The sequence below is a fragment of the Salvelinus namaycush genome, unplaced genomic scaffold, assembly GCF_016432855.1.
Source record: "Salvelinus namaycush isolate Seneca unplaced genomic scaffold, SaNama_1.0 Scaffold58, whole genome shotgun sequence".
Lineage (NCBI taxonomy): Eukaryota > Metazoa > Chordata > Actinopteri > Salmoniformes > Salmonidae > Salvelinus > Salvelinus namaycush.
The window spans coordinates 474,647-497,932 of NW_024061286.1; the positions used below are offsets into that span (position 1 = coordinate 474,647).

A 23,286-nucleotide genomic window follows, 5' to 3' on the forward strand; every position below is an offset into this window, starting at 1 on the left:
AGAGGACACCCAGATATTTGTATTCCTCTACAATCTCTATATTCTGACCTCTGATAGATGTTGCAGAGGTAGGTGTTGTACACTTCCTGAAGTCTATGCACATCTCTTTGGTCTTATTGGTATTGAGGACCAAATGTGATTCGTCACACCACTCTACCAAGTCATTTAGGACCGGCCATGGTGTTCCTCGTCATCATGCAACAGGCTGATCAAGGCAGTGTCATCAGCGAACTTAACAAGGTGTGTCAGGATGGGAACTAGTACAACTATTAGTGTACAAGATGTACAGGAGTGGGGACAAAACGCATCCCTGAGGAGAGCCAGTGTTGGTGTTGCGTATGTCTGACACTTGGGGACCTATTTTGACCTGCTGTGACCGTTGGCTCAGGAAGTCCAACAGCCACAAAACCAGCCCTCCGTCTGAGAAGTCCCGAATGAGTCTCTGTGCCAGAATGTAAGGCTGGATTGTGTTGAAGGCAGAAGAAAAGTCAACAAACAAAACCCTGACATGGGATTTGGCACCCTCTAGATGTCTGTAGACCATGTTGATGAGAGTAAGAATGGCATCATCAACTCTGCTGGGCTGAGGAGGAGCCCCTGGGTGATGCTGAGAATGACAATTTACTAATTTCATTACTAAGGTTGACAAGGCGGTAGTCATTCAGCACAGAGGGATTAGAAGCTTTAGGAATTGGTATAATTGAGTTTTTACACAATACTGGCACGTGTTGCTGGTCGAGTGAGGATTGGAAATTGTCTGTAAAAACACCAGCAAATTGTTCAGCACAGTGCTTTAACACATGTCCACTTATTTTGTCTGGGCCTGGGCTTTTGTGTGCGTTACATCCCCTGAACAACTTCAAAACATCAGCCTGTTTAACAACAACCCTCTCAAACATTTGTAATGATGCTTCCATTTGTTTTACCTCCGACACAAATTGTCTGATTCAAATCTTGAGAAGAAAACATTCAGTTGATTAGCCATGTTCTGGTCCTCATGTCTCCCAAGGTCAGCATGGTTTTCCCGCTGCCTATGTGGGGGGCACTAGCCAGGGATTTAATCCCTTGCCAGGCCACCCTTGAGTTTCCTGAGGAGAGGCTCCTCTCCACCCTTTGCTTGTATGCCTCCTTGTCCACCAGTATCTGTCTTTTTATCTCACATTGTACATCTCTTAAAGCCTGTCTATCACCCTCAGCATAAACTGCCTTCTTCCTATTAAGTTGTGATTTTAGATTTTTTTTGATACCCAAGGCTTATTGTTAGGGACGATTTTACAGGTTTTAGTAGGCACAACTGACTCAACAGAAGTTTTCATAGTCTTAAACAACATCTGTGAGTTCATCAAGATCAGAGCTGCTGTCCTCAAATACCTCCCACACAGTACAGTCAAAACATCCCTGGTGACCAAATACCTCCCACGCAGTACAGTCAAAACACCCCTGGAGACCAAATACCTCCCACGCAGTACAGTCAAAACACCCCTGGAGACCAAATACCTCCCACGCAGTACAGTCAAAACACCCCTGGAGACCAAATACCTCCCACACAGTACAGTCAAAACACCCCTGGTGACCAAATACCACCCACATAGTACAGTCAAAACACCCCTGGTGACCAAATACCTCCCACGCAGTACAGTCAAAACACCCCTGGTGACCAAATACCTCCCACGCAGTACAGTCAAAACACCCCTGGAGACCAAATACCTCCCACGCAGTACAGGCAAAACACCTCTGGAGACAAGTGGTACTGTTGTCCTTCCAGATCTGGACAGTCTTAACTGTGGGTTTCTCCCTCTCCAGGAGGCGACAGTAGATTGGCCTGAGGTAGACAACATTGTGGTCTGATGTCCCCAGGGGAGGTCTGGTGGTGGCAGAGAACGCATTTGGTATTGTCCCATAGCACATCAAGTCGAGTCTTATTTTTCCTAGTGTGACATTTCACATACTGGTGGTATGTGCGCAGGACTTTGTACAAAGTACAGTTGTTAAAATCCCCTAAAATAAATTTGGTTGCGTCGGGGGAGATGGAGTCCAGTTTCTGTGACAGATTATAAATAATCTCTGATGCCTTTGTTATATTAGCTTTAGGTTGAATGTACACAACGGTAACAAACAATTGGGGCAACAGTAGGGTCGCAGTGACACAGAAAGCAGTTCAATGTCGGGGGTACAGAGATCTTACCAGGATCCATTTACACCACTGGTCCCTGAAAGCAGGCAGACATGCCAGCCGTGATTTTTCGGTGTGACTATCAGATCACGGTCCGCTCTGACCAGTGTAAAGCCGGCCATCTCCACTTCCCTGTCCGGGACTCTGTCATCCAGCCAAGTCTCAGTAAACGCCAGCAAACAGGCCTCCCGGTATTTGTGTTGGAAGCGCAGATTCGCTGACAGCTCACCCGCTTTCCCCCTCAGTGACTTGATCAGCAAGGTGGTGGGTAAGGGGAGTTGGTTCTTTAATTTCTGAAGTCTTTGTCTGATTCCCCCTCGTTTTCCAGGTTTGCATTTGGGTTTGTAATCCACTCACAGACAATCAGGGATTAGATGGTCCATTGGGATATCCATGGCGTTTGAGTTGCATTGTAGTAAGAACTCCCTGCTGTATTGGATTCCGCTGCCAGATGCGTTTTCATAATTTAGTCCGTTCGTAGCGGGTATGTACACGATCAACAAGATCAGTCCAACACCCCACCACTGTAAATCCATGGTTGGCAGATTGCTTGTAAACTAAGTGTACAAATTGAAAACATAAAAGAACGGCACACGAAACGCCACGCCACACTGCAGGTCGCACCAGAGCCGCGCCCCCCATGAACTATTTACATACATTATTGACTGTCACATTAGGTGGCTCAGAGAGCAAGGCATGAAATGGTACAAACTACTCGATGTTCTGCACCAGCAGAGGCCCTGTGCTACTACTCCCCCTGACATCATAGTCATCCACCTCAGTGGAAATGACTTGAATACACCAACGGGTATATCTGCCGCACCAACGGGTGCGAATGTTTCCCTGGACAACAGTGGTCTTCTCTGATATCGCGCAGTGGAGGAGCTGGATGTTCCAGTAGGAACAGAAGTGCATAAAGGGGGTCCAGCGCTCCCTCAATCAGCTGGTGTAGGCATTTAAGGGAACACAATCTACCACCCTGCCATTAAGCAGTGTGTCCCTGGGATGTACCGTAGGGGTGGAGTGCATCCTGACGGATGAGGGCAATGACGTATTCCTTGAGAGTTGGTCTCAAGTCTCCACCGTTCTCTCCTTCTTAGTAGGAAGACGGAGAAGGGTGCAATTACGGCCTGCAATTCGGGGCGTTCCTGCATGTGGGCATTCCTGTATCTGCAGGAATCCCTCCTTATACTTCTATTGGTCCATTTTTAAGATCGTACTCCAATACACAGGTGGGAGTGCTCCAATACACTGTGGTGGTAATGCAACTTAACATTGGATGCTAACTTCCGATAAACCCCACAGTAGAAGATGCACGGATGACAACGCCGTTAGCTAGCTAGCTAGGACAACTGTAGACAGTGTCCTTTGCCCCTGCTGTCAGGTACTGTTTTTCCTCAGTTCTGTTAATGGCGAGGGCAAGTGTTAGCAAAGGACACTGGGTGCTAGCTTGCTAGTTAAAGCTTCTTACGGCTGAAATCCTGTTAACGGGATCGATTTGACAACCACCAGTGAAAGTGCAGGGCGCCAAATTCAAACAACAGAAATCTCATAATTAAAATTCCTCAAACATACAAGTATTATACACCATTTTAAAGAAACTTGTTTTTAATCCCACCACAGTGTCCGATTTCAAAAAGGCTTTACGACGAAAGCATACCATGCAATAATCTGAGTACAGCGCTGAGGCACCAAAACAAGCCATACAGATACCCGCCATGTTGTGGAGTCCACAGAAGTCAGAAATAGCATTATAAATATTCACTTACCTTTGATGATCTTCATCGGAATGCACTCCCAGGAATCGCAGTTCCACAATAAATGTTTGTTTTGTTTGGTAAAGTCCATCATTTATGTCCAAATACCTCCTTTTTGTTCGCGCGTTTAGTTCACAAATCCAAATTCACGAGGCGCAGGCACTTAGCCCAGAAGAAAAGTCAAAAATTCCATTACAGTTCGTAGAAACATGTCAAACGATGTATAGAATCAATCTTTAGGATGTTTTTATCATAAATCTTCAATAATATTCCAACCGGACAATTCCTTTGTCTTTAGAAATGAAAAGGAACGCAGCTCACTCTCACGGGCCGCGTGCATGACTTAGCTCATGGCTTTCTGCCAAACCTCTTAGTCAAACAGCCCTTATTCGCTCCCCCTTCACGGTAGAAGCCTGAACCAAGGTTCTAAAGACTGTTGACATCTAGTGGAAGCCTTAGGAAGTGCAATGTGACCAATATCCCACTGTATATTTGATAGGCAATGATTTGAAAACCTACAAACCTCAGATTTCCCACTTCCTGGTTGGATTTTTGCTCAGGTTTTTGGCTGCCATATGATTTCTGTTATACTCACAGACATCATTCAAACAGTTTTAAAAACTTCAGAGTGTTTTCTATCCAAATCTACTAATAATATGCATAGCTTAGTTTCTGGGCCTGAGTAGCAGGCAGTTTACTCTGGGCACCTTATTCATCCAAGCTACTCAATACTGCCCCCCAGCCATAAGAAGTTAACTAGTTAGGACTCCGGTGCACAGCTGGTAGGAAAGGTAGCTAGCTAACATTAGCTAGGACACCGGTGGACAGTGTCCTTCGCCCCTGCTTGTCGAACACTGTTCTCCCGCAGTTCTGTTAACAGCGAGGGCAAGGTGTTCAGCAGGCATTGGCGAAGAGCACTAGGTGCTAGTTAGCTATCTAACTAGGACTCCGGTACACAGCAGGTGGGATAGCTAGCTAGCTCGCACACCGGTAGACAGTGTACTTCCCCCCCTGCCTGTCAAGCACTGCTTTCCCGCAGTTCTGTTAACTACGGCGAGGGCAGGTGTTCGGCAGGCGGAATCAAAGCGAATTAGCTAGGTAGCTTGGAGGACTTGTGTACACAGTAGGCGGGAGGCGAGGGTGACACCGGTAGACTGTGTCCTTCGCCCCCGAAAAACTCATAATACTTTTATTTCCCTTTTCTTTTGACTCACATTTAATCGCATAGATAATCAGGTGAAATCTCGAATATCAAGGGTAACAAAAGCATGAAGAGGGCGTGTGTGGGGTGTATGCAGGAACCAATAGGATGCTCGAGGGGGGTCACAATGACACACTATAAGCAAGATGCTCGCATAGTCCCTGTCCCTTGTCACAATGATGCTATCTATAAGAGCCCACTAATAATTGAAATTAAGCACACACCGTGTGTGTGAAAGAATACCATGCCATTTTTTCAGACAGCACAATTATGAACTTGAAAATGTATCAATAAACCAGTTAGGCACATTTGGCAGACAATACATTTTGAAAAGTAATGCAATGCTTCAGTCTAAAACTTTGCACATAAACTGCTGTCATCTAGTGGCCAAAATCTAAATTGTGCCTAGAGTCCTCAATCATATAATGACCTTTTTCTTGCATTTCAAAGATGATGGAACCAAAAGAATATAGAAAATGCATTTTTTTTTTTTTGTTATCCTTTACCAGATCAAATGTGTTATATTCTCCTACATACATTTCACATTTACACAGACGTCAAAGTGTTTCCTTTAAAATGGTATTAAGAATATGCATATCCTTGCTTTAGGTTCTGAGCTACAGGTAGTTAGATTTGGGGATGTCATTTTAGACAAAAAAAAAAAAAATTTTAAAGGGTCCAATCCCTTAAGCAATAAGGCACAAGGGGGTGTTGTATATGGCCAATATGCCACGGCTAAGGGCTGTTCTTAGGCACGAAGCGGAGTGCCTGGATACAGCCCTTAGCCATGGTATATTGGCCATATATCACAAACCCCCAAGGTGCCTTATTGCTAGTTTAAACTGTTTACCAACTTAATTAGAGCAGTAAAAATAAATATTTTGTCATACCTGTGGTATATATATATACCTGTGGTATATACCACGCTGTCAGCTAATCAGCATTCAGGACTCGAACCACCCAGTTTATAATTGTGCTTATTACATGCAAGTGTCAAGGCCAACAGTTTACACAGATCACTTCAGCCATGTGGAAAAACCTTACATAGCTAAATGTATTTAGCTTCCTTTCTCTCATCCGACTGGTGTTAGCCAGCTACTACTGGTACTGTTTCTGTGTAACCCAAGTGCTTTGGTCCGAACTCTGAGATTCAAGTTGTTAGCACTGTCACTTCTTTAATAAAGCATTGTGAATGACTTTATAAGGTGCTGACTCAAATATATTCCATTGTGTGATGCGGCACACATTTTTGGGCTGGTGACACCAACTGAAAATGTTAGTGACACCAGGGGAAAATGTTAGTCTGGAGCCCTGGCTATATATCCTAGCTATATCCCCCTCCTCTCCATCCTCACCTCCTGTCTTCTTGTGTGTTCTGTCCTCATTCCCTCTCTTCCACTCCTCCCTGCCAGAACGCGTACCCCTCCAGGCGTTCCACCCACACGGACGACTCAGCCCTCTTCATGGTAAGGCCCCGGGGCTGTGCTCCCATTCTCTTCTTCCCTTCACTCCTCCTCCACTGATTTTAAAACAGTGGTCAATTTAGGTTTTACATCAACAAATAACCTTCGATTCATTGCATGTGCATCTCTTATTAAAGAGACCCTGCAATTCCCGGTCGCCCCCACATGTGGTGTTACCTGCTCTCTTTCCGTCCTCTAACCACCCGTCAACACCCAATAACCTTTCATTGTCCTCCCTCCTTCTCTAACTAGTCTTCCAGGGTTGGATTGACACTCTTGTCTGATTTATAGTGTGAATGTGTGTAGCTATATAAACAATCTATAGACTTACAGGTAACTGACAAATGAGGGATACAAAGTATATTAAAAGCAGGTGCTTCCACACAGGTCTGGTTCCTGAGTTAATTAAGCAATTAACATCCCATCATGATTAGGGTCATGTATAAAATGCCCAGTTAAACATTATTTTGGCCCTCATGGCTAGAAGAAGAGATCTCAGTGACTTTGAAAGAGGGGTCTCAAAGGAGCATATGGGGTTTAAAGTGTGTGTGTGTGTCTCTCAGTCACCAGATCTCAACCCAATTGAACACTTATGGGAGATTCTGGAGCGGCGCCTGAGAGTGTTTTCCACCACCATCAACAAAACACCAAATGATGGAATTTCTCATGGAAGAATGGTGTCGCATCCCTCCAATAGAGTTCCAGACTTGTAGAATATCTAACTGTGACGTTTTCATTACGCACCAAACTGCCAAGTGGGACTAAGATGAAACGCTCATTTTCATTTTCTGTCAAGTGCCTAATGAACACCACCCTGGCTATTATACATTTTTCACACAAACGTTCCTCTGACCCAAACTGTACTCCTCTGGCTCACTTTTCTCTGAGCACAGTATGGTCTAACCCAAGGATCAGCCTGCTTTGTTACACACAGCTTATTTAAAGCCTGGTTTGGGCGGGACATGGCGAGCTAACCATGCCCCTCTGCTCACTTAAGGAAATGTAAAATGTAAATATCCACACCAGCACGGTATGGTTTGGGTCGGCACGATAGTGTGAAAATGCTGTTAGTATAGTTATTAGATGACCTGCTGATATTGGATTCCTTGCCTGTCCCCTTCTTGGTTTCATTCACCTGTTCAATAGACAAGGGTCATATCCCAAATGGCACCCTGTTCCCTATATAGTTCACTAATTTTCTATGGAGAGCCCATGGGCGCAGCAAATAGGTCTCTTTGTCTTCCTGGCGCATTGTAACCAGCTTACATCTGTCCTGGCTTAACCCCTCCACTTCTCCACTTCTTTCCCTTCTGATTCCCCTCTTTCTGTGTTTCTTTTCTGTCTCTCTCTCTCTCTTCCGTCTCCGGCTGGTTCACTGTTAGAGCGAGTACCAGCCTCGCATGGTGTTTGAGATAGACACTGACACCAACACTATAAAGAGGAGGCCTGGCATTTACAAGCAGGTGAAACACTTTTGGTTACAGTACTTCATACGCACAAACATTTGACTTGTTTCACACGCACATTTAGGGAGCAACTATGTGTACACAGCATACATACACACACGCAGTCACACATTGTTGGATTAATGATACACAGCAATACATACAAACAAACCAAGTCATAATTGTTTCTGTAAATTGCTCTGGATAAGAGCATTTGCTAAAATACTAAAATGTAAAATGGTGTACATGCGCTGTCTGCAAACATACACTACAGTGCATTCGGAAAGTATTCAGACCCTTAAACTTTTTCCACATTTTGTTATGTTACATCCTTATTCTAAAGTGGATTAAAAAATAATGTTAATTTCATCCATCTACACACAAAACCCCATAATGACAAGGCACACATTTGCAAGTTTATTCAAAATATTTACAAAAGTATTCAGACCATTTGCTATGAAACTCGAAATTGAGCTCATGTGCATCCTGTTTCCATTGATCATCCTTGATGTTTCCGCCGTGCATGTCATAGCAAAAACCAAGCCATGAGGTCGAAGGAATTGTCTGTAGAGCTCAGAGACAGGATTGTGTTGAGGCACAGATCTGGGGAAGGGTACCAAAAAATGTCTGGCGCATTTAAGGTCCCCAAGAACAGTGGCCTCTATCATTCTTAAATGGAAGAAGTTTGGAACCACCAAGACTCTTCCTAGAGCTGGCCGCCCCGCCAAACTGAGCATTCAGGGGAGAAGGGCCTTGGTCAGGGAGGTGACCAAGTACCCAATGATCACTCTGACAGAGCTCCAGAGTTCCTCTGTGGAGATGGGAGAATCTTCCAGAAGGACAACCATCTCTGCAGCACTCCACCAATCGGGCCTTTATGGTAGAGTGGCAAGACGGAAGCCACTCCTCAGTAAAAGGCACATGACAGCCCGCTTGGAGTTTGCCAAAAAGCACCTAAAGGACTCTGACTATGAGAAACAATATTGTTTGGTCTGATGAAACCAAGATTGAACACTCTGGCCTGAATACCAAGCTTCACGTCTGGAGGACACCTGGCACCATCCCTACGGTGAAGCATGGTGGTAGCAGCATCATGCTGTTGGGATGTTTTTCAGCAGCAGGGACTGGGAGTCAGGAACAAGGGAAACCTGAGAGATCCTCAGGACCTCAGACTGGAGGGCGAAGGTCCACCTTCCAACGACCCTAAGCACACAGCCAAGACAACGCAGGACTGGCTTCGGGACAAATCTCTGAATGTCCTTGAGGGGCCCAGCCAGAGCACAGACTTAAACCCCATCGAACATCTCTGGAGAGACCTGAAAATAGCTGTGCAGCGACACTCCCCGTCCAACCTGACAGAGCTTCAGAGGATCTGTAGAGAAGAATGGGAGAAACTCCCCAAATACAGGTGTGCCAAGCTTGTAGCGTCATGCCCAAGAAGACTTGAGGCTGTAATCGCTGCCAAAGGTGCTTTAACAAAGTACTGAGTAAAGGGTATGAATACTTATGTAAATGTGATATTTCAGTTTTTTTTTAATACCTTTGCAAATAATTCTAAAAACCTGTTTTTGCTTTGCCATTGTGGGTTATTGTGTGTGAATTGATGAGGATTTCTTTTAAAATACATTTTAAAACAAGGCTGTAGCGTAACAATGTGGGAAAAGTCAAGGGGTCTGAATACTTCCAAATGCACTGTGTATATATATATATATAAAAGTATGTGTACACCTTTTCAAATTAGTGGATCTGGCTATTTCAGCCACACCTGCTGCTGACAGGTGAATAAAACTGAGCAAACAGCCATGCAATCTCCATAGACAAACGTTGGCAGTAGAATAGCTCACTGAAGAGCTCAGTGACTTTCAACATGGCACCGTCATAGGATGCCACCTTTCCAATAAGTCCATTTGACAAATTTCTGCCCTGCTAGAGCTGCCCCGGTCAACTGTAAATGCTGTTATTGTGAAGTGGAAATGTCTAGGAGCAACAATGGCTCAGCCGCGAAGTGTTATGCCACACAAGCTCACAGAACGAGACCGCTGAGTGCTGAAGCGCATAGCCCCAACATTCACTACCAAGTTCTAAATTGCCTCTGGAAGCAATGTCAGCACAATAACTCTTAGTTGGGATCTCCATGAAATGGGTTTCCATGGCCGAGCAGCCGCAAACAAGCCTAAAATCACCATGCGCAATGCCAAGCGTCGGCTGGAGTGGTGTATAGCTCGCTGCCATTGGACTCTGGAGCAGTGGAAACGCGTTCTCTGGAGTGGCGTATCTGGGTTTGGCGGATGCCAGGAGGACTGCCCCAATGCATAGTGCCAACTGTAAAGTTTGGTGGAGGAGGAATAATGGTCTGGGGCTGTTTTTCATGGTTCGGACTAGGCCCCTTAGTTCCAGTGAAGGGAAATCTTAACGCTACAGCATACAATGATATTCCAGAAGATTCTGTGCTTCCAACTTTGTGGCAACAGTTTGGGAAGGACCTTTCCTTTTTCAGCATGACAGTGCCCCTATGCACAAAGTGAGGTCCATACTGAAATGGTTTGTCGATCGGTGTGGAAGAACTTGACTGGCCTGCATAGAGCCCTGACCTCAACACCATCGAACACCTTTGGGATGAAGTGGAACGCCGACTGCGAGCCAGGCCTAATCACCTAACGTCAGTGCCCGACCTCGCTAATGCTCTTGTGGCTGAAGTCCCCGTAGCAATGTTCCAACATCTAGTGGAAAGCCTAGCCAGAAGAGTGGAGGCTGTTGTATCAGGTGTCCACATCATTTGTGTCATGTAGTGTACCATCACACAGACGCAAACACCCACAAACACAGTTGTTGTTTTGTTGCCCTTATCTGTGCAGCATGCTGTTTCCACTGTGCTTACTCAATTAGCAGAATAGTACTCAATGTTCTCTTTATCTTTCTCAGCATTTAATAGTCTCTTTTTATCTTATTTTTCTTGAGTTACATTTTTATTTTAAAAAATCCTTCAATCCACCTTTTGGCTTTACTCTCTTGTCTCTCTCCTTTTATATTTTTGTCCCCCCCCCCACCCCAGTCTCTTTCCGGGTCTGGGATGTCCATAGATATCGTCCCCACGTGTCTACTGCAGGTACTGCGAACTTGTACGTCTTCTTTTCAACCTCCCTTCGCTGTCTCTTTCTCTTTATTTCCTTATACTTTGGGTGTTAAAGCATGTTGCTAAACACTGGCCCAGGGCCAGTTAGGTGATTGTTAGGGTTTGGCTAGCGCATGTGTGGTGCGCTCTCCCTTGCAAAATGGCTGCCGTGGCATCACCCATGTGTGAGCTGAGGTGTTTCCCCTGTACAATGTAAAGCACTTTGAGCATAGGTGTATATAAATTCAATCCGTTAGAGATCGACCGATTATTGGAGGACCAAAAATATCCGATACCGATTAATCGGACGATTTTATATATATATTTGTAATAATGACAATTACAACAATACTGAATGAACACTTTTATTTTAACTTAATATAATACATAAATAAAATCTATTTAGTCTCAAATAATGAAACATGTTCAATTTGGTTTAAATAATGCAAAAACAAGGTGTTGGAGAAGAAAGTAAAAGTGCAATATGTGCCATGTAAAAAAGCTCAAGTTTAAATTCCTTACTCAGAACATGAGAACATATGAAAGCTGGTGGTTCCTTTTAACATGAGTCTTCAATATTCCCAGTTAAGAAGTTTTAGGTTGTAGTAATTATAGGACTATTTCTCTCTCTACCATTTGTATTTCATATACCTTTGACTATTGGATGTTCTAATAGGTACTTTAGTATTGCCAGCCTAATCTCGGGAGTTGATAGGCTTGAAGTCATAAACAGCACAATGCTTGAAACACAGTGAAGAGCTGCTGGCAAACGCAGGAAAGTGCTGTTTGAATGAATGCTTACGAGCGTGCTGCTGCCTACCACCGCTCAGTCAGACTTCTCTATCAAATATCAAATCATAGACTTAATATAATAAACACAGAAATACGAGCCTTTGGTCATTAATATGGTAAAATCCGGAAACTATCATTTTGAAAACAAAACGTTTATTCTTTCAGTGAAATACGAAACCGTTCCATATTTTATCTAACAGGTGGCATCCCTAAGTCTAAATATTGCTGTTACATTGCATAATTATGTACATTTCTGGCAAATTAATTACGGTCTTTGTTAGGAAGAAATGGTCTTCACACAGTTCGCAACGAGCCAGGCGGCCCAAACTGCTGCATATACCCTGACTCTGCTTGCACAGAACGCAAGAGAAGTGACACAATTTCCTTCGTTAAAATACATTCATGTTAGCAGGCAATATTCACTAAATATGCAGGTTTAAAAAAATATATACTTGTGTATTGATTTTAAGAAAGGCATTGATGTTTATGTTTAGGTACACATTGGTGCAACGACAGTGCTTTTTTCGCTAATGCGCTTGTTAAATCATCACCCGTTTGGTGAAGTAGGCTATGATTTGATGATAAATTAACATGCACCGCATTGATTATATGCAACGCAGGACAAGCTAGTAATATCATCAACCATGTGTAGATAACTAGTGATTATGTTAAGATTGATTGTTTTTTATAAGATAAGTTTAATGCTAGCTAGCAACTTACCTAGGCTCCTTGCTGCACTCGCGTAACAAGTGGTCAGCCTGCCACGCAGTCTCCTCGTGGAGTGCAATGTAATCGGCCACAATCGGCGTCCAAAAATGCCGATTACCGATTGTTATGAAAACTTGAAATTGCCCCTAATTAATCGGTCAACCTCTACAATCCATGAATATTATTGTTATTCTAAGCTAACTCTAAGGAGCACTCTACCTACCTGCAGCCAGAGAGCCTGCTCTATGCCCATAGTCCACCCTCTCTTATGTAACAGTTGCCCATCTTTGCGCTAAAAGATAGGTCTGTAAACACCAAACAGTCGAGTGATGTTTACAGGCCTTTACCCTCCCCCATTACATCTCTGGTGTCAAAGGAGGGGTGAGACCGGAGTATTGTTGAGGGAACTGTATATGCATGAATGGTGTTTTCGTCTTGACTCAAATTACATGAACTCTCTCTCTCTCCCTCTCTTTGTTTGCTCTCCGCTCGGACTCGACTGGCCACTCAGCAGGGCGAGGATCGCTCCTCCTCCCTGTCTCCCACAGGTAAGACACCAGTCACACTATTCCTCCATTTCCCTCTACGGTTACATCACGGCTGCCATACACTGCTCGGTGCAGCTTGTCCTACTGGCTTCCAGGGAAACCAGATTATAAATGGATGTGAACTTGAGCGGCTTCCAACACACTCCTCCCTCTCTTTACTAATTTACTAATTTCTGTATTCCAAATTGACCACTACCCCCTAGACGTTCCTGTGGATCTGAAAGGATTTTACTCCACTGTCTATTCACTCTGCCGCTCTCCCACCTGCTCACATCCTGTTCTGCTTGCAGCCCTCCAATCACCTTCTTACCCCGGCCCTGTTGCCCCGCCCTCCTGCCAGGGGCCCGCCCAGCGGCCAGACAGCTTCCTGTTTCGCCTCAGCCAGAAGGAAGAGCAGAGGAGAGGTATGTCACCGGATCACAACCTCTGGATCTTGGCTGCATGGCCTTGGGAGCTTTCAGAAGAGAGTGTTGGTACCTCTTGAGCGTGCAATGCGCATGTCACAATTGAGTGTCTTATGTGACATTGTTCTGGTAACTGTGTCTAGGCTGATAGGCATGTCTGGATGGGATCCTGCAAAGTCACTGAGCAACACTGTAGATAGTTGATCAAAATAGAAGGGGGGCAGTGGGGAATAATTTTCAACATGGACAGATTTCTATGTTTTAAATGGGGGAGGGGAAATTGTCGGCTTTTTGACTTGTATGTATGATGTTCAGCTCTGTTGGTTTTCTGATCCCATCTGTTACTTTGAGTGCTGTCTGACTATAGGTCACAGCCTGTCTGTTGCTGTAGAGTTCCGCCTGTCTGTTGCTGTAGAGTTCCGCCTGTCTGTCTGCTGTAGAGTTCCGCCTGTCTGTCTGCTGTAGAGTTCCGCCTGTCTGTCTGCTGTAGAGTTCCGCCTGTCTGTCTGCTGTAGAGTTCCGCCTGTCTGTCTGCTGTAGAGTTCCGCCAGTCTGTCTGCTGTAGAGTTCCGCCAGTCTGTCTGCTGTAGAGTTCCGCCAGTCTGTCTGCTGTAGAGTTCCGCCAGTCTGTCTGCTGTAGAGTTCCGCCAGTCTGTCTGCTGTAGAGTTCCGCCAGTCTGTCTGCTGTAGAGTTCCGCCAGTCTGTCTGCTGTAGAGTTCCGCCAGTCTGTCTGCTGTAGAGTTCCGCCAGTCTGTCTGCTGTAGAGTTCCGCCAGTCTGCTGTAGAGTTCCGCCTGTCTGCTGTAGAGTTCTCTAGAGTTCCGCCTGTCTGCTGTAGAGTTCTCTAGAGTTCCGCCTGTCTGCTGTAGAGTTCTCTAGAGTTCCCCGTGTCTGTCGGCTGTAGAGTTCCGTCTATCTACTGTAGTTTGTCTTCTGCATTGTTTGCCAGGCGTCTGATCATGCCATTGTATCTGTAGAGAGCTGGACTTCACCCTCTTCAGAATAAATGATTAGCACCCATTCTGCTTTCACCAGCTTTTGATCTTGTATGTGTATGTTTGAGCCTGTCTGGTTCTGCCTTCCCCCCCAGGTGATGGTGCCGCCCCCAGGCCGGAGCCTGAAGAGGTGACCCCTACCCAGCCTCAAGGCCCCATGGGAGAGGAGGCTGCTCTGGTGGAGCAACTGCGGAAGGTGAACAACACCCGACAAACAGATTCTCCCGCCTTTTGACCAAGCCATTAGGGCCTGGAGTTTCTACTGGGTTCCTTGGCCCATATTCATAAAGCATTTCAGAGAAGTGCTGAAATAGAATCAGTCTTTCCTTTCAGATCATAATTAGATGGACATGGGATCTGATCCTAGAACATCACTCCTACTCTAAGATGCTTTATGAGCCCAGGTCAGATCACAAGGTCAGGAAAAACTCCTGGCCCTACTTGTGCTTATCCCCCTGTAATTGTGTTCTGCTCTATTTTGTAGAACATAGAGTCGCGTCTGAAAGTGTCCTTGCCCAGCGACCTGGGAGCAGCACTGACCGACGGGGTCGTCCTCTGCCATCTGGCAAATCATGTGCGGCCACGATCCGTACCCAGCATCCATGTGCCCTCCCCTGCTGTGGTGAGTGTTTGTGTGTGCACTTTATGCGTGTGCTGTGCGTGCATACCATACGTGCATTAGTGAGATGTCAGTTTTAGAATCAATTTAGTCAGTCAGGAACACTACACTTCAAGCATATCAATACAACAATGCTCCTTTTTACTTTGCCATACATTTGCATTTGGGTTATGATCAGACACTGCTTATGTCCCAAATTGCACCCTATTCCCTACATAGTGCACTACTGTGACCGTAGGCCCTGGTCAAAAGTAGTGCACTATACAGGTAATAGGGTGCTATTTGAGAAAAGCAGCTGTCGTTGTGCTTATCGTTGTCTCTGTCCATCAAGCCCAAACTGACGATGGCCAAGTGTCGGCGGAACGTGGAGAACTTTCTGGAGGCGTGTCGCAGGATCGGGGTTCCACAGGTAAGACCTTCACACTAGTTGAATAAAGGACTGGTATACAACTCACTAGTCCTCATGCTAAAACGTCTGTGTGTTTGTGATGGGTTAGAAAAAGCATGTGATACAAGAGAACCTGTACTGACGGACTGTTCTTCAGATTTTAATTTGCTAGCAGCAGACGGTGACATCACCAATGTAATTAAATACCTAAAGGCTACTGTCAGTGCAGGTTTTTCTCTTCTGTCATAAGATTTCTTCCCTCTACTACTCTGCTTTTTGTATCAACACTAAAGTTTAGCCTAGTTCTCTGTCCCTGCTCTTTTTATCAGTTGACTCCAGCTAACTCAACTGGCAACCTGCAGAGCTTTTGTAAACTTGACTTGGAGAGCCGCTTGCCTGTTACTAACAGTAGCTTTCTCTTTCTGCTCCTCCGCTCTTCTTCCTTTTAACCGTAACACTTCCCCCTCAAACTCATCTTCCATCTGTCCGTCCAAACACACAACTCCCCTATCTATGTAATTGTATCCTTTGCCTGCCCATTCTCTCCCCTGCTTCATCTCCCATGGGACAGGAGAGGCTGTGCACAGTGGAGGAGGTTCTGGATGGCCGGGGAGGCTGTGTTTACGGGACGCTGGGGGTCCTGCTTTCCATGGCTCCTCCCCCCCTCCTAATGCCTTCTCCCCCGGCCCAGCTGGCAGGCTTCGCCCTCTTCTATCTGTCCACCATGTCTGTGCTGTGTGCCCTGTACTGCAACCTGGTGCCCCACCTCTGAACTGTCTGTCTGGACCACACAACCCCTTCCTCACCTTACCCAACTGGCTCTCCACCACTCGTACACACACATGCGCGCTCACACACCACTCGCACTCCTACGCGCTTCTCATTTCATATTGCGCCGACTCCCATCACCACAGCGGTATCCATTCAGACGTAGCAGAACTCGACAAGGGAAAAACGCAAGAATGAGAGTGGACCTCTCTGTCCCACTCTACCATAACAAAGAGGAGCGCTCGCCACTGCCTGGTTTGCCATCCACTGAAAAGGGAACAACTCCATATGCCAAAAGCCATATAGTAGGTTTTATCTTTTGTTGTTCCAGTTGTTTGTTGGGGAAGGTTACTTGCTTCCACTCAAGGAGTGGCGAGGTGGACCTTCAATGCTCCCTCGTTACCCTTCTGTGATGTACTGGCACTGCCCCCATTGAGAGAGACAGCGAGACCCGGAGGTTGCTATGTTGTCAATGAGCTGTCTGCTACTGTACCTACCTACTGAACCTCCTTCTGTGCCTTAAGTTTGTCCGCCTGCCGCCGTGTGTGCGTGTGTTTTTTAGATGGAACCTTCCCACCCGAAAGCGCTTCCATTGCACAGATAACATCAAAGTAGGAGTGCTTGTCATATGTAGCCTACGTGCTTCCTCCTCCCCGACTGCCTCTGAGAAGAAACAACCACGAGTAATCTGACCATTCAACGCCCTATCGCTTCTCTTCTTTCCTGACTCGAACACGGCTTCGCCTTAGCTGCAAAGTCAGTCGGACGTTTTTGCCTAATCAAGAAGAGAGCAGGTAGCCGAGGGTAATTTGTAAGCCTTTGAGTCCTTGCTGACGCACAATCAAGTATCCTACAGGCACCTTTTTCTCCTTGACTGTCTGTGATCGAGCCCCCCTCTGTCCTAACGCTCATTTTGTGGCTCCGGGGTGATGTTACCCCTAGGTACAGATCTAGGATCTGCTTCCCCTTCCCCAATCCTAACCTTAGTGGAACTGAAATGCTCAAATCAACCTACATTTTACATGTCGACATTAGGTAACGTTGTTGAACGTGATGTTATGAAAATGCTTTTAAAACATATGATAGGTTTTGGAGCACCTAGCACAAGCTTGGAAAGATGTGGCCACAGCCATATTGAAAAAAACGTCATGGGAATGGTAGAGCGTCTGCACCGAACTGTACGCATGGCTTTTTGTTCAAGAAGTGAATAAACGAAAAGCTAAAACTACCAATTTGAGATGGAACAACAATAAAACAATAACAATCATGTTAACAAGACTGTATTGTCCTGTCAAAAAATCCACTTGCATAAGTTTTGAGCTTAGTCAGATGTAGGCTATATAATTGTAATTTTCACATGGGCAGGGGCATCGGATCTACTGTTTCCCGACATTAGTAAGGAGCTAAATACATGACGTCCACAATAGCAAAGCAGTTAGCTAGCATTGAATAAACTTGTATAGTCCAGTCAATAACCCAATTGCAAATGTGTTTGTGTTCATTCAGCGAGCAAGGTCTAGCTGTGTTAAACATTACAGTAGTTTAGACGGGCATCGATCGTACTGTTAGCCGAAGTTAGCCATCAAGCTAGCTAAGAGCAAAAAGCTTAGCAAACCGCATGGTAGTGCCCACAATAATAGTCACTTTTGTAGGGACATGGTGTACACTATGCATAAAACAGTATTCAATATGGTTTGCAGTGAGGGACTTCAGATGTGCCAAACCTAAGCGAGGCTAGCTGGGCTAGAAACAGCTGACTAGTAAAACAAGTATTCAGTTAATGCAAGCTAACGTTAGCTACAGACATGTAGGTTGTTAAATGTCCACTCCTATTAAATCAATTGCAGCTAGTAGTCAGACTTACCACACGATGCTGCCAGTATCCATAGTAAAATTCTGCACTGTCGCAAGCTGTTCTGATAACATCGCTAGCTAACTAACAAAATATCCATCAATGATAGCTGAGCTTGGAGTGGTTTTGGTCTTACTACCTAGCTATGATAGCCCAACTTGCACAAGTTCATTTTTTATTTAACTACGTAAGTCAGCTAAGAACAAGTTGTTATTTACAATGACTGCCTACCAAGAGGCAAAATACCTCCTGTGAGAATGGGGGATAAAAAATTATAATGTAGGACAAAACACACATGACGACGAAAGAGACAACTACACAACATGACAGAAACACATGACAGCACAACATAGTAGCAACACATCATGACAACATCGCCACATGGTAGCAGCACAAACATGGTAGATAACAATAGATTGTGTTAAGCAACCACAAGTGTCAGTAAGAGTGTCCATGATTGAGTCTTTGAATGTTGAGATTGAGATAAAACTGTCCAGTTTGAGTGTTTGTTGCAGCTCGTTTCCAGTCGCTAGCTGCAGCGAACTGAAAAGACGAGCGGCCCAGGGATGTGTGTAATTTGGGGACCTTTAACAGAATAGGACTGGCAGAACGGGTGGAGTATGTGGAAGATGAGTGTTGCAGTAGGCATCTCAGATAGGGGGAGTGATGCCTAAGAGGGTTTTATAAATAAGCTTCAACCAGTGGGTCTTGCGCTGGGTATACTGAGATGGGAGTATAGAGTGCAAGGATGTGTCCTATAAGGAGCATTGGTGGCAAATCTGATGGCCGAATGGTAAAGCACATCTAGCCACTCGAGAGCACCCTTACCTGCTGATCTCTAAATTACGTCTTTGTAATGTAGCATGGGTAGGATGGTCATCTGAATTAAGGTTAGTTTGGCTGCTGGGGTGAAAGAGGAGCGATTACGATAGAAAAAAACAACTCTAGATTTTACCTTAGCCTGCAGCTTGGATATGTGCTGAGAGAATGACAGTGTACTGTCTAGCCATACTCCCAAATACAATTTATAGACATGTCTGGAAGCCACTCAAGTTCACACGGCACGCAGTAGTCAATGAGGCAATTTTCTAATGTTTTTGTTGTACTGGTTTAAGGGTTTGAACTTGCTTCTTTATCACATTTGGTTATCAAAAGCCCTTTTAACTTACTACAATGTTTCACTTTGTCTTTAACCTTTAGTAGGTAAAATGCTAAACTGACCCAAGATCAGTGTAGGGGCAACTTCACTCTACCCCCATTTTGTGTCTCTGGTGTGTGATGAATGTGTTTAACACTAGCCTGGTTCCAGATGTGTTTGTGCGGGTAAGATGGCACAAACAGATCTGGGACCAGTCTATGTAGGCACAAGCTGTGGTAACAATCAGCCCCAGGATATGGCAGGACTACAGTGCCTTCCGAAAGTTTTCACACCCCTTAACTTTTTCCACATTTTGTCACAAAAACTTATTGATTTCAGCGTTAAATTTTTAATTAAAAACATAATTCCACTTTAACATTATGGGGTATTGTGTGTGTTCCAACAAAATGTGGAAAAAGTCAAGAGGTGTGAATACTTTCTGAAGGCACTGTATATCGCAATGAGTGCTCTTATACCGTTCTATACGAAGACAAAGCACATATTTTGTGAGACAGAGTGAATCTGTGGTTTGTTCCAAATAGGACCCTATTCTTTATAGTGCACTACTTTTAATCAGATTCCTATGTGCCCCCTGGTTAGAAGTAGTGCACTCAATAGGGAATAGGGTGCCATTCGGGAGACGCAGGCTGTGTGTGTAGTTTGTTGTTGGTCTATGCTGAATGACAAGGAGTAATGTCTCCTCTGGCTCTGAAGAGCGGTGTGTATGTTCTCTCTGTCGGTGGTCTGTTTGCTTCCAGTGTGTGTAACCACGTGTCTATCTCTCCTGTGTCTTCTGTTGTTGACCTTTCAACTCTTTCCCAGAGCTCCTCCTTTCACAATAAAATGAACCAAATATTTGGTGTGACTTCCTTCCTCTTTGCCGCCTGTCTTCTCTCCTCGCTACTTCTGCTTGTGTTCAGCTTGTTCTCTCTCTCTCCTGCTCCCTCCATATTTGCTCCTGTGGGATATGTTGTTCAGTGGGTGTCTCAGTTCACAAGTTCCTACTTATTGTAACCCTGTGCCTGTGTTTGCACACCTGCTCCCTGCTCCGCTTCCATGCTCTCCTCAAGGTCATGCCGTTTGGATCCCATTCACCTCCTTTTCCATCTTGTGTTGAGTTTGTCTTTCCATTTGTGTTGATTTCTGTTATCTTTTGGTAGTTTGTTATTATTTACCCATCCATTGACATACCCTTTTTTGTTCTCCCGTTTTCCCTCCTCCCTTTGTTGTCTGTGTGCGTGTGCTCTTCATCTGGCCTCAGACCCAGCTGTGCCTGCCCCTCCACATCCTGGAGGAGAGAGGGCTCCCCCTGGTGGCCGGGATGGTACGTGCGCTCCTGGAGCTGGCCCCGCCCAAATACACAACCTCCCCTGCCACCACCACTAACCCTCTGGCCATGTAGGGCAGCAGAGTTCCACACTCACTCATGGATGGACAGATACAGGACCCACCCTCTCGCTCTCCGAATGTACGTTATATGGCTTTCCCTCTCGACCACCCCCCACTTCCCCTCAACCCTAGACCCCCCCCCCCCCCTCAACCATACAGGGTCACCCAGCCTTCCCAGACAGGTCTTCCCCAATGAAGAGAGAAGAGGGAGCACGAGTACGTCAAAGAAAGGGATGACTGTCTCTTCCTCTGTGTCCTCACACAGACTGCTTACGACTTGCAGCCTTACGGACGAACAGATGGACAACCGAGATTGTCCCAGACAAACAGTCAGTTGGACGGCGAGTAAGAGTGGTTTTTTATTTTCTATTATTAGTCATTTGACTTCTCTCTCCATCCTCCTCTTATCTATGTTCAGTAGGGGTTGTTTTATTTTCTATTATTATTTCATCTTATTTTTCATATTCCTTTTACTTTCACATGTTAGATCCTTGCATGTCAGAGGGGTTGGGTGGGTGTATGGGGAAGGGTTAGGAGACTAGGAAGTTGTCGGTTGCATAAGTAACCTTTTAAGGTCATGTGCTACAAAGAGCAACAATAACGGTGGTGGTCTGTCGTCATGGGAACATTGATGCTGCCAACACTTAAAATGAACCCGTCTTTTTTTTGTTTTGTTATTGTGGTCAAATCACGAGCTGGCTGAATCAAAAACCGATGCTGGATTAGAGAGAGAGAGGGCGCTCCGGGAATCTACGCTTTATACTTTCTCAAAATGTGTACAAAACATTACGAACACCTTCCTAATATTCAGTTGCACCCCCAGAACAGCCTCAATTCGTCAGGGCCTAGACTCTACAAGGTGTCGAAAGCATTCTACAGGGATGCTGGCCCATGATGACTCCAATGCTTCCCACAGTTGTCAAGTTGGCTGGATGTCCTTTGGGTGGTGAACCATTCTTGATACACACTGGAAACTGTAGAGTGTAAAAAAAACAGCAGAGTTGCAGTTCTTGACACAAACCGGTGAGCCTGGCATCTACTACCATACCCCGTTCAAAGGCACTTCTTATATCTTATATCTTCTTGCCCATTCACCCTCTGAATGGCACACATACACAATCCATGTCTCAATTGTCTCAAGTCTAAAAACTCCTTCTTTAACCTGTCTCCTCCCCTTCATCTACACTGATTTGAAGTGGATTTAATAAAGGATCAGCTTTCACCTGGTCAGTCGGTCATGGAAAAGGAGGTTTTCTTAATGTTTTGTACCCTCAGGGTCATTATACAGAAGTGGTGCAAACTGGGACAAAAAAAAAATCGCATTTGTATCCTATTTTTCCCCAACTTTCAGCACACGTCTTCCAACATATTTCAGGTGGACATATATACTACTCACACACTTTGTTTGTATTGCATATTTGAAATATTTATCTGAATTTACCTTACCCCCCCCCCCCCCCAAAAAGTGTTATTACAAAACACAGTGAAAAAGTTGCAATAAAGGAAGAACCATGCACAATAGTGATTATTTTGATTAACCTTCCATTATAGATTCATTGGAGAAATATTTTGCAAACCAAATTGACAAAATAACAGGCGTTTCGGTGGCAAGGGTGTCAATCATAGACATAAATGGAGGACTCCGATAGATATAACTCGTTTCAGTATAGACATTACCATTGAGGGCTTCCACTATTTAAAAGTAGTCAACTGTGTGGGGATTCCTATGGGTTTGGAAGTGATCAGCCAATGATCAGAGAGCATTGGCTTCTTCAAATTGGGTTGCCTATTGTTTGTAAACCAAAGAGTAAGGTAATATCCAGAAGCCAAGACCAAGATTTCTACCAGGACTTTGTTGGTCCCAAGATCCAGACCCAGTGAGTTGAGACCATGACAAGTTAAAGACCGAATGTGGTCTTGGGGGGGGGGACTCAGTCAGGCTTTCAATTTACTCCTGAACATTCTAGTAGTATAATGCACAAGGTGCAATTTTGAAAGTGGGTACATGGTGGTCCTCTGTAGCTCAGTTGGTAGATCATGGCGCATGCAACTTTAAAATGAAGATGGCCTCAATGGCACTGCCCGTGCTGTCACAGATGCCATAATGGCATAGATACAAAGATGAAACCTCTGTATATCTCCATGGTGTCAATTGTTTCGGTTGTGACTTTTTCAGTTTGACTTATTTTGAACATCAAATGAGGTTGGTGGCACCTTAATTTGGGAGGACGGGCTTGTTGCAATGGCTGGAGCGGAATGTATGGAATGGTATCAAACACATGGTTTGTTGCCATTCCATTTGCGCTGTTCCAGCCATTTATGAGCCGTCCTCCCCTCAGCAGCCTCCACTGGCTAACATATTGCTAGCTATCTTTAATTTCCACATCTTCTTACGTTACAGCCTTATTCTAAAACATACAGTATTTTTTCACCTCATCAATCTACACACAATACCCCATATTAACAACGCGGAAGCATTTTTTTTGTTTTAAAATGTATCTAAAAAAATATTTTTTAATGAAATATCTTATTTA

The 23,286-nt window shown here is 44.9% G+C and overlaps 1 protein-coding gene across 4 annotated transcripts in view; it reads left to right on the forward strand.

The window, feature by feature from the left end:
• LOC120041916 (DISP complex protein LRCH3-like) overlaps positions 1 to 21,625 on the forward strand; it is a 75,717-nt gene extending 54,092 nt beyond the window's left edge. Inside the window, exons 14-20 of one of the 4 annotated variants that reach the window (XM_038986795.1) lie at positions 6,544 to 6,597; positions 13,163 to 13,199; positions 13,490 to 13,603; positions 14,694 to 14,794; positions 15,083 to 15,220; positions 15,549 to 15,626; positions 20,625 to 21,625. In XM_038986795.1, coding sequence (XP_038842723.1) covers positions 6,544 to 6,597; positions 13,163 to 13,199; positions 13,490 to 13,603; positions 14,694 to 14,794; positions 15,083 to 15,220; positions 15,549 to 15,626; positions 20,625 to 20,765 — 663 coding nt within the window. In that variant the 3' untranslated portion in view covers positions 20,766 to 21,625. The remainder of the gene's footprint in view (positions 1 to 6,543; positions 6,598 to 13,162; positions 13,200 to 13,489; positions 13,604 to 14,693; positions 14,795 to 15,082; positions 15,221 to 15,548; positions 15,627 to 20,624) is intronic. The other 3 variants (XM_038986796.1, XM_038986797.1, XM_038986798.1) reach the window with 3 other exon arrangements.
• Positions 21,626 to 23,286: the final 1,661 nt, after the last annotated feature.